At 43.6% G+C, this 16,186-nt stretch overlaps 1 protein-coding gene and 1 long non-coding RNA gene across 3 annotated transcripts in view; one reads left to right on the plus strand and one right to left on the minus strand.

Moving 5' to 3' along the window:
* vps13d (vacuolar protein sorting 13 homolog D) overlaps window positions 1-16,186 on the minus strand; it is a 117,250-nt gene that overhangs the window by 97,269 nt on the left and 3,795 nt on the right. The window contains 8 exon segments of the mRNA XM_079679099.1: window positions 112-213; window positions 2,168-2,336; window positions 2,451-2,551; window positions 2,866-3,036; window positions 3,408-3,512; window positions 4,046-4,162; window positions 5,557-5,637; window positions 11,494-11,684. Of these exon segments, the coding sequence (XP_079535225.1) occupies window positions 112-213; window positions 2,168-2,336; window positions 2,451-2,551; window positions 2,866-3,036; window positions 3,408-3,512; window positions 4,046-4,162; window positions 5,557-5,637; window positions 11,494-11,684 (1,037 nt within the window).
* On the plus strand, window positions 11,750-15,622 carry LOC307037895. 2 transcript variants are annotated; one of them, XR_013807805.1, is made up of 3 exons: window positions 11,750-12,733; window positions 15,280-15,411; window positions 15,498-15,622. It is a non-coding gene; the product is annotated as an uncharacterized lncRNA (long non-coding RNA). The 2 variants fall into 2 exon arrangements; XR_013807806.1 differs by lacking the exon at window positions 11,750-12,733 and adding an exon at window positions 14,475-15,113.

The raw sequence follows: 16,186 nt of genomic DNA on the forward strand, positions 1-16,186 counted from the left end.
AAGGGGATTTGTCTTACTAAAAAAAAAAAGCTCCTGAAGACCCTTAAAGGGTTTGAATTTGTTATGTTTGTTATACAGTAATAAACAAGTGTAAGAATGATCTAAACCTACCTCTGCGATTTCTTCCTGCTTTCGAAACCAGTCATGAACTATTTCTCGGAGACTCTGCAGCTCCTCTAGTGTCTGCTCCTCTTCCACTCGCTGCAGCTCGCTCTTCAGGTGAACACAAACAGTGCATAGGAACAAATTATTTGTTCCAAATGACATAATCATTTTAAAATACTTGATTGGTTGTGCATCACAGGATGTGAAAAAAAACTAAAACATATTTGAATGTGTGCCTATTTATAGACTCCCCTCCAAAACTATTAGAACAGCAAGACTAATTCCTTTATTTGTGCTATACACTGAAAACAATAAAACAATTGGGTTTGACATCAAAAGACGAATATGAGACAAATGGTCAGTATTTCAGCTTTTCATTCCAAGTATTTACATCTAGATCTGATAAACAACTGAGAAGATAGCACCCTTTGTTTAAACCCACCCATTTTCCAAGTGAGCAAAAGTATAGGAACATGTGACTGAGGAGTGTCCTGTTACTTTGATTATTCAAACAATAAATAGCACTGCATGTCTACTCTCAGTTTAAGCTTTTGCCTGTGCAGACTTCATTTAGAGTTAAAACGGTGTAACCAACATGAAGACCAGAGAGCTGCCTATGGGAGAAAATGCTTCCGGTGCTTTGCTCAAGGGCACCACGGCAGGGCCCAGGAGGTGAACTGGGACCTCTCCAAGCACCAGGCCACACTCCATATTTAGGTCTGTTCGGGGACTTGAACCAGCGACCCTACGGCTTGGACGGATCTGCTCATGATTCCAACACACAAGCTCATCTGTGAAACATGGTGGAGGTAATGTCATGGCTTGGGCTTGCATGGCTTCTTCTGGACGGGCTCATTGATCTTCGTTGATGATGTAACACGTGATGGCAGCAGCATAATGAACTCAGCAGTCTACAGAGACATTTTGTCTGCACATTTAAAGAGAGATGCAACCAAACTGATCGGGAAATCCTTCATCATGCAGCAAGACAACGACCAAAACTCACTGCCAAAACCACCAAGGAGTTTATCAGGGAAAGAAGTGGAAGGTCCGGCCAAGTCAATCTCCAGACTACACCCTGTTGAGCATGCATTTTACCTGCTAACGAAGAAGAGCATCACAAAGAAGAATGCAAAGGTTTGGTGATGTCAAAGGGTTGCAGGCTTGATGCAGTTATGCAAGCAAAGGATTTGCAACTAAATATGAATTATTATTCACTTTTCACACTTTTTTAAGTTTGTGGTTTATCGTTAAAAACAATGCTATCTTCTAGCAGTGGCTCAGTCGTTCGGCAGTGGCTGAGTCAGTAGGGGCTTGGACTGTGAGCTGTAGGGTTGCCGGTTCAAGTCCCCGAACAGACTTACAGTATGGCGTGTGGGCTGATACTTGGAGAGGTCCCAGTTCACATCCTGCCCAGCCGTGGTGCCCTTGAGCAAGGCACCGGACAACATACTATAGTTTATTTTATTTTTATAGTTTTTTCTGATATTTCAGTTGACCAGCAGATAGTAGCCTTACAGGTGGGATAGGTAAGAATGGAGAAACCAGCTGGAGTGCGCTAGAGTTTGAAAATACACAACCGGAAAAAATCTGCATCTTCCTTCAGACTTCCTTACAGAGCCCCTCCTCCAACACACACGAACACTCACATGACCAATGAGGGCACGAGATACGTTTGTGCACAGATGGAAGGCTGACAGGCAGGTAGGCCATCCAGTTATTTTAGCCGGGCCGGCTAAAATGATTGGTCGTAATAACATACCCCACCTTTAAGCAAAGTACACAGCTTATAACTTCTTCTATTCTTTGATTACTAGCCTTTACCATGTGGAATGAAGCGTGATTGAGCATGAAAACTGAGTACCGGTAGTTGAAATTATGTACTATTACCGATCAAGTCATTATTGCAAAGCATTGATTTTACACATGAGTTGATCACTTTAAACACTCAGCATTTATACCTGCATCATTAGTTCGATGATTTGCCATCAAAGCGTAATTCATGATCAATAAATTAACATCATCTTTTTTGATACAGCAGGTTCATGTTTAGGTGTTGTACCTCCTCTGGAGGACTCAGTGGGACTCCTTTGAGCCTCCTGAAGTACAGGCTTGTGTAGGTCTGAGCGTCTCGGGCCCGCTGCAGAGCGAAGTCCCAGCTGCCCCTGCGCCGCTGCTCCCGTATCTCACTCAGGTTGGCCTGGATGGCAAACATCCACCACTGCCGGCAACTGCAGGAGAAACCAGGTCAAAGGATCGAACGGGTGTGCACGCTGCATGCACACGGTTTCAAATGTAACAAAGTTAACTGTTTGCTCCTATTAGAAACATGTTGGGGAACTTACTTTCCAGAAATGGGCACCTTTGGTCTCCACTTTTGGTAAAGCATCTCTGTCTCCCGACGGTCCAGCTCCTTAAGGAATGCCATGATCTGCTGGTATTGGACCTAGGAGAGAGAGAGAGGCACACACACACACACACACACACACACACACACACACACACACACACACACACACACACACACACACACACACACACACACACACACACACACACACACACACACACACACACACACACACACACACACACACACACACACACACACACACACACACACACACACACACACACACACACACACACACACACACACACACACACACACACACACCTTATTTAACAGAGCCCTGTAATGATACCTGTAAAGTAATCTTATGTTGTTGATAAGAGAGTGTGTCAGGTGTTCACACAGACCTGTGACAGGCGCAAGGACATGGGCTCCAGCTGAACTAGGCCCTCGATGCGTGGCGTGTGTCGGGCCCTCAGAGGCTCCTTGGAAGTGTTTCTTCTGAGCAGCACGGAGGCACACACAGGTTCAAAGATGTACTTATGCGTGCGGCTCTGCATACACCAGGTCATCGCATCCTAAACCGTCACAAACAATCAGACATCTGAAACTTCACCTCCTTAACCCGCTCCCTACAGAGGTGGTGTGACAGGCAGGTGAGACATGTTGTACATCTGTGGGACGGATAAAGGTATTCTGATTCTGATGTCTGACAGCACAAGGGTTCCAACAAGCAGATTTGACTATGTGATTCATAATGTCTTTCTATCTGAAAGACACCTTATGACTCTTTCATGGTGTTTCATCTTTAAGTCCCAAGTAAATTACTATCATTTATTGCTGTGTGTGAGTTGTGTGTGTTTATGCAGTTTGCACTTCAGATTGGTCAGGTATGAGTCAGGATGAACCTTGTATAAAGAACTGTGATACTGTGTTCCCAGGGTCTGACCTGGATCTGGTTTGCGGGCAGCTTCCCCAGCATTTCACTCTCTGTGTCCCAGTACACGCTGAAGTCTTGTATCTCCAGCTGCTTCTGCCGGAGCAGCTTCTGGACCTGGAAAGAAAATAAATCCCCAGTAAACCTCACATGTGGTAGACCAGGATCAACTACAAAAATATTTACGACACAAGTAATTCATCAATAGAAGATACTAAGTTATCACTACAAGAAAAACTTATTTAGTGAATGCAATATTTGACCTTTTTAAAATGTTGGTTACATATAAATTATGACTAATTCCAGTCTGACATCTGGTTGTAGAATAAAATACATTCTGGGCATATAGTGCATGGTCTAAATGACAGAGCAGGGCTTATCGTGTTGTATTTATTAATTACTCCTAGGTGTGTGCAGGGCTAACTTGAATCTTTAAATGGTGGATACGGCAACATGTGGAAGGAAAATATGTTGTTTCTGAAAGAAAGAGCCCAAACAAATATGAAGCACAATATTTGGTTAGATTTAAATGTTGTGGATCATTTTTCAGTAAAAATGTACTCCTGGATTTTATAACTCTCTTTACCTGACATTGTGCACAATTAGCAGCTTGTGATGCGTAAGATAGGGCCTCCCGGGGAAACACTCACCGTCTCTTTGGAGGGGTTCTGGGCAGAAACGTTGTTGATGCAAACCCCAAAGGCAAAGGGTTTCTCTGGGTTGGAGAAGTCATCCTCAAATCTGAGATGCACATCTTGGATGTTCAGCTACGAAGAGAAGTGAGAAATGAAAGGTCAGTGTGTAACAACTACCTGATTACTTTGACCCACTGCAGGTCAGGAAGGCAGCATGGAAATGTGGAAGGTATTGATGTATTCAGGTATTCTTCTTACTTGTTTTAGTTGCACTAATCATTTTAGGTACACCAAGCTTAAAGGACAAGTCTATCTTAAGTTGCCCTAATGAGCCCTGAACCAGGGTTCACTTACTGTAACAATCCTAAAAGTTTCCTCCCTCCCCATGTTAGTGATGGGGTACATTTACTCAAGTACTGAACTTAAGTACAATTTTGAGGTACTTGTACTTTACTTGAGAATTTTAGGTTACGTTGTACTTCTACCCTGCTACAATTCAAAGGTAAATATTTTACTCCTCTACGTTTATGTAGTACCTTACGTAACTTTTTTCAGATATAGATTAATGATAAACAATATAATCAACACTTAAATAAAACTTTAGTTTCTCCTAGAGTAAATTCACAAGCTACCCTGCAGTAAATAAAATAATTATGATATGTTCCACCTTTACATCAAAGATTATAATGACAACATATGATGGGCCAATCGTCATAGGGAGTACTTTTACTTTTGGTACTTATACGTACGTATATTTACATGCCAATACTTTTACTTGAGTAATAATTTGAATGCAGGACTTTTACTTGTAACAGAGTATTCCTACACTCTGGTACTTCTACTTTTACAAGTACAAGATCTGAGTACTTCTCCCACCTTTGATAGGGGCTAAAATCCACATATTTTGACCCCCCCCCCCCCCCATATATTCAAAGTTTCTTTAGTATATCATTTGGAACACTAAATTGACAAACAACTATTCAGTGTATCATCGTCATGTACTGGACTAGGGTGGGGTTTGAGCTCATGCAGAGATGAAGCGTGTGAGGGAATAATTCTTCCTTACTCCTAAGATATTTAACCTTATCGCCTGTTGACGTTTACGACCAAACCCTGGCTCTGTTATCTCTCTTAAGGAATGGGAGGCTCCAGCTATTTTGATAAACCAGTTCAACTCTCGGTCACAAAATGGTTTACGGCTGTGGGAATGCTGGCTTTCTAAGCTCCACAGATGTTTACGCCTCCCCAAATATGCTCATTAACTCTCTGTAAACTAGTTAAAAGGTCTATCGAGAGATAGGCTGATCAGAATTGACATGACAACCCACCCGTGCAGTCAGAACCTTTTGCTGCTGAGACTTGTGATAGGAATTCTCCGGCCGTTTGACTTGTAATAAACATCATTTTTTGACATCTAAGCTCCAACTCTCCTCGTGTCTCTCTGAGTCCTGACTCTCCATTGCTGCAGAAGTTTCCCTTACAATGCGTATTGTTTCTGATACACACAGTAATGTTGAATGGCTTACCTCAATGTTTTCCACAATCCTGGTGACCGCTGAGGCGGTGGCAGAGTACCAGTACGACTCTCCTCTCTGCTCACACTCACTCTGCAGGGGGAGGGGGTTAGAAGTCAACATTTAAAGAGGTGAGTAGACATCAGGGTGTCGTTCCTGCACAACCCTTTGAATTCGGCACATTGCACATATTTTATTTTATTATATATTATTTTTACGGTTATACCTATATCTCATCCATATTCAGTGTCACTGTTGCTATATTTTCATGTCATTATAGTTTTCTTAAAATCGTTTCATTTTGATGTATATTTATGTATGCACCAAAAACACCAAGACAAATCCCTTGTATGTGTTAAGCTACTTGGCAATAAAACCTGTTTCTGATCAGATACATGACACAACAAAAAGGAGGCAGCGAACACACTACATTATTACATTTCCTCGTCCCATTTACTATAGATAAGGCACTCTGTTTAAAACTTCAGAAGTGTCAGCTTTTCTGTTGATTACGAGAGGAATCTGATACCAGTGCTTTCTTTGTCTCAGATTTTTTTAAACATTAGAAATAATAATTTAGGTCCACTACTTTGGTTATGTTTTGTTTTTTTATTGTACAGGCTACAGACACAAAACATGGATATAACGATAACAAAAATAGGAGACATTCCTATCTCAGACAAAAAAACTGAAAAAATTAAATACAGTTAGTAGGTCATTTCAACATTTCATTAAAAAAAAAAAATAGGTTGACAGTCCAATACCATCAAAAGCACACACCACAACATGGCAAGCATATTTACATTTATTGTTCCTTTTTATCCCACTCTTCGATAGAGCTGATTGTTTCCCATTTCATGGTGTGTTGAGCCACCCTTTGATTCTTTGTGGCAATAATCCGTTACAAAATAAATTGTGTTTTTAATCTACTTTTCACACACCTTAAATTCAGATTTTTCATTGATTGAGTTTTAAAAATAAGTATTTTTGCGAGAAGAATAATTGTATTCTTCAACTGTGTTTGAATCTCAGTCCACAGTCTTGCAACGTATGGACAATACAAAAATTAATGCATCTGGTCTTCCTCTTCCTCCTCACAGAATCTACAAAGTGATATTAAAAGTGTTGATTTTTTTTTTTTGTAGCGGTAATCTTGTAAAAGATCTTCAGTTGGAAGATTCTTGAATAGGAATCAATTGTTGTTTTGTATATGGTTCTAAAAAAGGGTTTCCAGGGTATCAGAATATTAAATTATTCTTCCCAGAAAGAACAGACCGCATGAGGAAAAGCAGAAGGCCATTGCTCTGTAAACAGTGATTATAAATTATTCTATTTATTTGTATTTCTGATAGCCATTTCTGACTTCTTGTATGAGGTGTACAGACCTGTTGTCGGTTTCCATCTTTTTTTAATGTATGTTTAATGCAGCTGGTTAAAGTGAAGGAAATCACATATCTGACCATACAGCGAAAACACTGATATGAAATTAAATTACCTGAGCTATCTAGTAAATCATTCATACAAATAATTCCTTTTCTCAGGAGACTTTCCCATAATAGTGGTTTCCATCCATCCATCCATCTTCTCCCGCTTATCCGTGGTCGGGTCGCGGATGTAGCAGTTCCAGCAGAGAGCCCCAAACTTTCTTTTCCCTGGCCACATCAACCAGCTCTGACTGGGGGATCCCAAGGCGCTCCCAGGCCAGCGAAGAGATATAATCCCTCCACCTGGTTCTAGGTCTACCCCTTGGTCTCTTCCCAGCTGGACGTGCCTGGAACACCTCCCTAGGGAGGCGCATAGGTGGCATCCTAACTAGGTGCCCGAACCACCTCAACTGGCTCCTTTCGACGCGAAGGAGGAGCGGTTCAACTCCGAGTTACTCCCGGATGACCGAACTTCTCACCTTATCCCTAAGGGAGATACCAGCCACCCTTCGGAGAAAACCCATCTCGGCCGCTTGTACCCGCGATCTCGTTCTTTCGGTCATGACCATAGGTGAGGGTAGGAACGAAAATGGCGCGGTAGACAGAGAGCTTTGCCTTCTGGCTCTGCTCCCTTTTTGTCACGACGGTGCGGTAAAGCGACTGCAGTACCGCTCCCGCTGCTCCGATTCTCCGACCCATCTCACGCTCCATTGTTCCCTCACTCGAGAACAAGACCCCGAGATACTTGAACTCCTTCACTTGGGGTAAGGACTCATTCCCTACTTGGAGTGGACAGTCCATCAGTTTCCTGCTGAGAACCATGGCCTCAGATTTGGAGGTGCTGATCCTCATCCCAGCCGCTTCACACTCGGTTGCGAACCGATCCAGTGAGTGCTGAAGGTCGCAGACCGATGAAGCCATCAGAACCACATCATTTGCAAAAAGCAGTGGTGCAATCCTTAGTCCACCGAACTGCAGACCCCCTCCCCCACGACTACGCCTCGAAATCCGATCCATGTATATTACAAACAGGATTGGTGACAAAGCGCAGCCTTTGCGGAGGCCAACCCTCACCTGAAATGGGTCCGACTTACTGCCGAGGACCCGGACACAGCTCTCGCTTTGGGAGTACAGAGATTGGATGGCCCTGAGTAGAGACCCCCTCACCCAATACTCCCACAGTGACTCCCTGGGAACCCGGTCATACGCCTTCTCCAAGTCTACAAAACACATGTAGACTGGATAAGCGTACTCCCAGGCCCCCTCCAGGATCCTTGTGAGAGTAAAAAGCTGATCCGTCGTTCCACGACCAGGACGGAATTCGCATTGTTCCTCCTCAATCTGAGGTTCGACAATTGGCCTGACCCTCCTTTTGAGTACCTTAGAGTAAACTTTCCCGGGGAGGCTGAGTAGTGTGATGCCTCTGTAATTGCCACACACCCTCTGATCCCACTTTTTAAAAAGGGGAACCACAACCCCGGTCTGCCACTCCTTCGGTACTGTTTCCGACTTCCACGCAACGTTGACGAGACGTGTCAACCATGACAGTCCCTCAACACCCAGAGCCTTCAGCATTTCTGGGCGGATCTCATCCACCCCCGGGGCTTTGCCACTGTGAAGTTGTTTGACGACCTTAGTGACCTCCCCCCGGGAGATTGGTGTTGATCCCCCGTCATACTCCAGCTCTCCCTCTAACATAGAGGGCGGAGTTGTCAGGTTCAGGAGTGTTCCTTCCAACGCCCTAACACTCCATCAGTTGAGGTCAACAACGTCCCATCCTTACTGTACACAGCTTGGATGGTTCCCTGCTTCCCCCTCCTGAGGTGTCGGACAGTTTTCCAGAACAACTTTGGTGCCGCCCGAAAGTCCTTTTCCATGTCTTCTCCGAACTTCTCCCACACCCGCTGCTTTGCCTCGGCCACGGCTGAGGCTGCTGCCCTTCTGGCCTGTCGGTACCTTGCAACTGCCTCGGGAGTCCCCCGGGATAACAAATCCCTGAAAGCCTCGTTCTTCAGTCGGACGGCTTCCCTGACCACCGGTGTCCACCAGGAGGTTCGAGGGTTACCGCCCCTTGAGGCACCTAGGACCTTGAGACCACAGCTCCCCACCGCGGCTTCGGCAATAGAGGCTTTGAACACCGACCACTCTGGTTCAATGTCCCCAACCTCCACAGGAATACCCGAAAAGCTCCGCCGGAGGTGTGAGTTGAAGGCCTCCTGAACTTGGGCCTCCTCCAGACGTTCCCAGTTCACCCGAACTACACGTTTGGGCTTACCAGGTCTATCCATAGGCTTCCCCCGCCACTCGACCCAACTCACCACCAGATGGTGATCAGTTGACAACTCCGCCCCTCTCTTTACCCGAGTGTCCAAAACATAGGGCCTCAGGTCCGATGATACGATAACGAAATCGATCATGGACCTTCTGCCTAGGGTGCTCTGGTACCACGTACACTTATGAGCATCCTTATGTTCGAACATGGTGTTTGTTATGGCCAATCCATGACTAGCACAGAAGTCCAGTAACAAACCACCACTCCGGTTCAGATCAGGGGGGCCGTTCCTCCCAATCACTCCCCTCCAAGTGTCTCCATCATTGCCCACATGTGCGTTGAAGTCTCCCAGCAAGATTAAAGAGTCCCCTTCAGGAGCCCCATACAGGACTCTTTCCAGGGTCTCCAAAAAGGCTGTATACTCTGAACTGCTGTTGGGTGCATAAGCACACACAACAGTAAGAGTTGTCCCCCCCATAACCCGCAGGCGTAAGGAGGCGACCCTCTCGTCCACTGGAGTAAACTCCAACAACGAAGCACCCAACCGGGGACTTGTGAGTATCCCCACACCCGCCCACCATAATTTGCAAATAAATTCTTTAAAAATCAGACAATGTTTTTTTCTGGATTTTTTTTTTCTCATTTTGTCTCTCATAGTTGAGGTATACCTAGGATGAAAATGACAGGCCTCATCTTTTTAAGTGGGAGAACTTGCACAATTGACGGCTGACTAAATACTTTTTTGCCCCACTGTATATATATATATTGAAGAAGAAGATGGGCTTAAACCAAGAGAATAATCAGAAAATTACGCACAAAACAAAAACTCCATGCCGTCAAGGTTTCTTGTCTAATAAGGGGGACATAAATAAAGCCTCTGAACCAGGCTCAAACGGTTATCCTTAATTAACATAGGCATACATGCGAGAAAGACTAACCACAGTTCTGAAACAAAATAGCCGTTTCAACCGTGATCTGCATACTGTTTTCACTCACATATGCCAAGGTTCTTCTCTGCCTCCTGTACCAGTTCAGTAATGCTTCGACTGCTCCGTTGTTTATTATCCACTTCCCATCGTTGTCGCTGCCCGGTGTCCCGTTCCATGCTCCGGGTATCTAAGTCACGCGGTGGGGGCACACCAACTACCAGACCCTGTTCTACGAGAGCCTTCCTCGCAGCTTTTGGATTTCCATATGTCTGTGTGGTCCCATCTTCGCTGAAAACTTTCAATTTTGCCGGGGCCAAGATGTGCGATTTGATATTTTTGGCCTTTAGTTGGTCTCTGATAGGTCTACAAGGCTCTTTGCTGTCTTACTTTAAAGGTAAAGACATGATCAAAGAAGATTCGCATACCGCTATAAGTTACTTCCTTCTTTCCCCATGCAGCCTGTAGTATTTGCTTCTTGGTCTCAAAGTTTAGGAAAGCAACAATAATCGGTCTGACACGATCCTTTACTTCTTTGTACTCCCGGTGCGCTCTGGTGATGTTAAAATCTCCCGGTATTTTAAGCAACTCGTTGAATAGTTTCTTCAGGAAAGTTGACATATTTTCTCCTTCTCTTCTCTCTGATATGTTGAATATCCGCTCATTCTTTTGCGTAGTCATTGCGTTCTTCTATCTCTGAGACTTTATTTAACAGATATTTAATTGATTGTTGGTGAAGTATTTCTGTGTCATGCATCTCACTGACACGACACTCCACCTGTTCCACTCTGTCGCTCGTTTTTGTTTGATCGGTGCGTAGTTCTGTTGTCAGTTGCGTCATTTTCTTTATGTCCTTATCCGTCTCAGCTCGAAATGCGTTGAAATCCATTCTGAAGTCTTTGATCTCTTTCGAGATTGCTTCCTTCATTTGGAGCATCAGATGTTTTATTTCTCCTACTTCCCCCATTTGTTCGTCCGTTTCTTGCTTGGTAAAGTAGTTTTTTCCGCCGTTACACCTGATCGCAAATTCATCCCCTGTTAATGTTTAGTTGTGAGCACAAACAGAGATATTTAAAGCACCATATCCTTCTTCTTATCCTTCTTGTGGGGTTGAAGAGCTACCCAGCTTTTCACGCTGCCTTCATCTTTAAAGGTATTTTGGTAAAAATGTGTTTGTGTAAAGTGACACGTACATACAGCGCAAAAAAGTTATACGTTTCACAAGTGACTATTGTAGGGTCACACCTTAGAAGTTTTTTTTGTATACCTTCACTTAGGGGAGAAAAACAAGAGCACCTTTAATGATGTATAACGTAGATCCACCTACTTTGAATTTGTCCTCCAGGGCCTTGAGGAGGCGTGTTTTGCGCTCCCTCTCCTCCTCTCTCTCCTTCTCTCCGTCGTATTCCTGCAGCTGAATAGGGCCGATGATGAGGTTGAGCTGGGACATGGAGATCACCCATGGGTCACTGTGAGGCCGGTAGAAAGGGATCTGCAGAGTAATCTTTCCAATGAAGCCTGGGGAAAGACAACATGATGCATGGATCCCACTGGAGGAAACATCCTGAATACGAGTATACGTGTATGAGTGTTTGTGAAGCTGCTGCAGACATTTTGGATCATCTCTAACCATGTGCTGTTAGTGTTGGACTGACATTTAAACAGCTCAAGTGGATTATGTTAAACTATGCTCTTTGTCTTTAGTTGAAGTTGAAGAAGTGCCAAAAATATGTTGTGTTATATTATATACTTTGTTTATGTCTAAAAGCATTGGAGTGCCCTAGAGGACCTGAACGATCAGTGTTCTGTTCTGCTGCCCTCAGGCTCCAGTCGTTCAATGTTGAACAGACAGCCTTCACTAGAAGCTGGAATTGTTTAGGTTTCTTCTTTTTTTTCTAAAAGACATTGAACCCTTACGCCTCACTAGAGAATGTCTTTGATTTTGAGCATCATACATTATGTGTTATTCTGTACGTCCTGGCATGAGTGTGAGTTTTACAAGTTGAACCTCAGCTCCTTAACTCCCTGACTTCTTTGTGATGCGCCACCCAAAATTCCCTTGAACTCAGGGGTGGACTGGCCATCTGGCATACCGGGCATCGTCCCGGTGGGCCGTTGACCCAATGTGGGCCGGTCCGCTATGGTTTTTTTTTCTTTTCTTTTTTTTTTTCTAAATTCCCTCCAATTGGGCCGGCCAATTGGCTATAGAGGGCTAGCAGTGTGTTGCCAGCATCGACACATATTATTGGTCTATTATTTGTCATTGTCAATCAATCATGGGCTGACAGGCTCAGAGAGCCCTGACAGTGCTGTCAATCACAACACAAACCAGGGTGGGGCGGGACCTCATGCCATGGGCGGGAGTCGCGGGACGGGCTGCTGCTGAGCTGAAAATGGATAAGCAGAAGAAACGCCCGGGTGGCGCTGAAAAACTGCGACTTAAAAAGCTGAAGTCTCTGGAGGTGGAGGCTGCTAAATATTCTAAATTGACGGACCTATTTGGTGCCGGGGTCACCGCCCCAGCAGGTGCTGCTGCGCCGGGAGACGAGCGAGTGGAGGCATAAATGGTAAGTAACGTTAGCCTGGGGCTGGCTAGGCTACATTTTTGAGACATGTCCAAAAAAAAAGTAAAAAACGTTTTTACATTGAATGTGATGTGACCTAATTAACTGCATAGTCCTACTTGTGACAACATATTAGCCCAGAGTTGAAGGGCTGTGAATGTTGGTAGTTGTGGTTGATTTTGTTTAAATATGCCGAATTGTGATATTATGGGTCATTATTTTTCAGATGATTTAGCTAGGCTAGCTAAGAGCTGCTAACGTCAGCGGTTTCTTGTTGCCATAGCAACAGTAAACGTTCACATGGACCAACGAGCTGTAAGTAGAGATGAAGCTGCAGAATCAAGCTGTATTGTAAATACAGATGAGATACTTTGAATTTTAGCAAAAAATACAAGTAAACCTATAGGAAATAATTACATTCATTTGCAATATTTGCCATTGAATTTATTGTAATCTTTCAATTCATTTATTGTTTACTGAGGTGATAACTATTTCATAATTTGTGTGTAACTTTCATTTCTGTGTAAATGTGTCAGTTCAGGGAGAGAGCCAGACCAATTCAGGCAGCCCAAAGACTGCACCACCACCACCAGTGGTGCAGAAAGTGTTCTGTAGCAGAGACGGCACCAGTAGAAGGTGGCTGACGTACTGTCCAGAGCGTCACATGCTGTATTGTTTCATCTGCATGGAATTCGGTAAGAGAACTGATAGCAGTCTGTTCATCAGTGGAATGTCAGATTGGAGGCATATACACCATGTATGGTGCTACGCACATGTACTAAATCTGGTGCTTGCAAACACAACCCAGATTTGTATTGAGAGTGGGTCCCTGTTTGCGCTCCTCAATGGCATTGCGGTATTCATCAAAGAGTCATATAAAAGGATGAATGTGTGGGAAGAGTCAGGCCGAAACAAGAGACGTAGACGCCTTGCTCCTATTGGCGAGACACGCTGGTGGGCCAAGCTTGAGGCCCTGAAGAAGGTGTTTGGCTCCTTTGGAAAACCGGAAGATGGTCTGTACGTTGATGTGCTGTTGACATTATCAGCTATACAGAAACAGGCAACAGTGAAACCATGTATCCGTGTCATGGCCAGAGGATATGCAGAGTCATTGCTCAAGTATGAGACGATTTTGACGGCTCAAATCTTCCTCTGCATATTTGAACATACCTCTCCATTGTCTAAATACCTTCAGACGGAAGGATTAGACATCCTCTCTGCTCACAGAATGGTGGCATCGACACAGGATACGCTGAAAAGCTTGGGAAGAGATTTAGAATCTGTAAAAAAAAGCAGCAGACACATTTGTCAACTTGACAAACACAGAAATCCAAGAGAGAGATGACACAGACATTGAAGTGGAGGCCACACTGCCACAAAAGAGGAGGAGGATGAAGAAAGTCTTGCCTGGAGAGATGGCTCAGGATGAGACCCTGGATGATGCAGAAAAATCCTATGAGGTGAATGTGCATAACCGGATCATGGACACAGCAATTGAAGCCATTCATAGGCGCTTTTTAACACACGGCAATCTATATGCTGACTTGGCATGTCTGGATCCCAGAAACTTCCCTCAGCTCTGCACCAGTGCTCTTCCCAAGTCTGTCCTTCAAGACTTAAGCAAGTGCTTGCGAGGATTTGACAGCAGGGCAACCAAGGAAAATATGCAGGCCGAGTTGAAAAGCTTTGCACTCCAGCGGAACAGGCTGAAGGCATCCCCATTGGCAGAGTACAAAGCAAGAACAGTAGAAGATGGATCAGGTGGTAAGGAGGACAACAAAGAAGAGGTTGAGATAACTCCCATAAGCTGTTGCTCCTGCAAAGAATGCCCTCTGTGCTGCTACCAGATACTTCGCCATTTCAACATGCTAACAGATGCATACCCTGCCCTAGGCCTTGCTTATAAATACCTGCTTACATTATCCCTCACACAGGTGGCTTGTGAGCGCACATTTTCAATTTTGAAGTTTATTAAAAACAGACTCAGAAGCACCCTCTCATCTGATAAATTGGAGGCATTTATGCTGATGGCCACAGAGAAAGACATCCTCATGTCCTTGGACTCTGACTCTGTGATAGACAGACTTGCAGAGAAGAGTGAGCTGCTTAAAAAGCTGCTCCACTGATAAGGCGAGAAATATTTAATATTATTGTTATTATCACACATCACACATTATGGATGTAGTAATTCATTATTTGTCATTTTAATGATGCTTTTCAGAAGTTGTATTGTGCTTCTGTGTTGATCCTTAATGGTGTGATCATGTACACTAAATTATCAATTATTCTCCATTACGGGTTGTTCTGATATATTTGAGGAGTCGTTCTCCCTCTGTTCTATATGTGGACTTGTTCTCTCATTTGGGACCACTGTTAGAATTTGGTAAGTTTATCATGTATTTTTTAATGTTGTATAAATTCATACTTCATAATTTTAAAGAAGTTTTGAAAGAAACGCACATCCCAAAAGTTTTCAACTTTAGGTGCAGGACAGAGGAAAACCTTTTATTTATTTTTCAGACTTAATAATGTATCCAATTCCCTCTCAGGTTGACCACTTGACATGTGAGAGCTTGAGGAGTTGTTCCCCCTCCGTTCATGTTCGAGGACTTGCTCTCTCTCTGCGTCCACTCTCTACCTTCACTGCACCAAAGTTTGGCTGTTGAGTCTCCTCTAGTATGGTGAGTTTATCATTTTTTATGTTTTATGAAATCATACTTAATTTGTGACGATTAGAGACTTAATAATGTATCCAATTCCCTCTCAGGTTGACCACTTGACATGTGAGAGCTTGAGGAGTTGTTCCCCCTCCGTCCATTTTCAAGGATTTGCTCCCTTACTTCCTCCACTTCACCACTTTTTGGCTACTGAGAAGTCTATGATTTGTTGAGTATGTCATGTGTCTTATAATGTCATATGAATTCATACTTGATTTGTGATGATGAGAGACTTAATAATGCTTCCATGTCTCTTTTAGGTGGACCACCCGATATATGAGAGCCTAAGGAGTTGTTTTCCCTCAGTCCCCTTTTGAGGACCTGCTTCGTCTCCTCCATCATTCACTGGGACACTTTTGGGTTCCTGAGCTTATTTCATGTGGTGAGAGGAATGCAATATGTGTATGTTTAAAGGTTTGTGTGAAGAAACATACTATATGTGTGATAAAATGACAATTGGTAATTCATAAATGTCTCTTTATATTCTCTGCTACCATTATCTCCTGTCAAACAGGTTTTCCTGACCTGCTAGAAGTTCTTCTATGATGCTTGAGTCATAGATCATATCTGAGAGCTTCATCTTGACTTTGTGAGTTTATTATGCAACTTGTTTTGTCTCAGATTGAAACAAAAGGTTTGATTATGATTATTTCCTGGCTGAAGATTTTCATATTGATGGTTATAATTTCAAACATCTGCATATCTTTTTAAGTTCAATTAACAGTTATGCAGGTAGGCC

Source organism: Notothenia rossii (assembly GCF_949606895.1).
Source record: "Notothenia rossii genome assembly, chromosome: 4".
Classification (NCBI taxonomy): domain Eukaryota; kingdom Metazoa; phylum Chordata; class Actinopteri; order Perciformes; family Nototheniidae; genus Notothenia; species Notothenia rossii.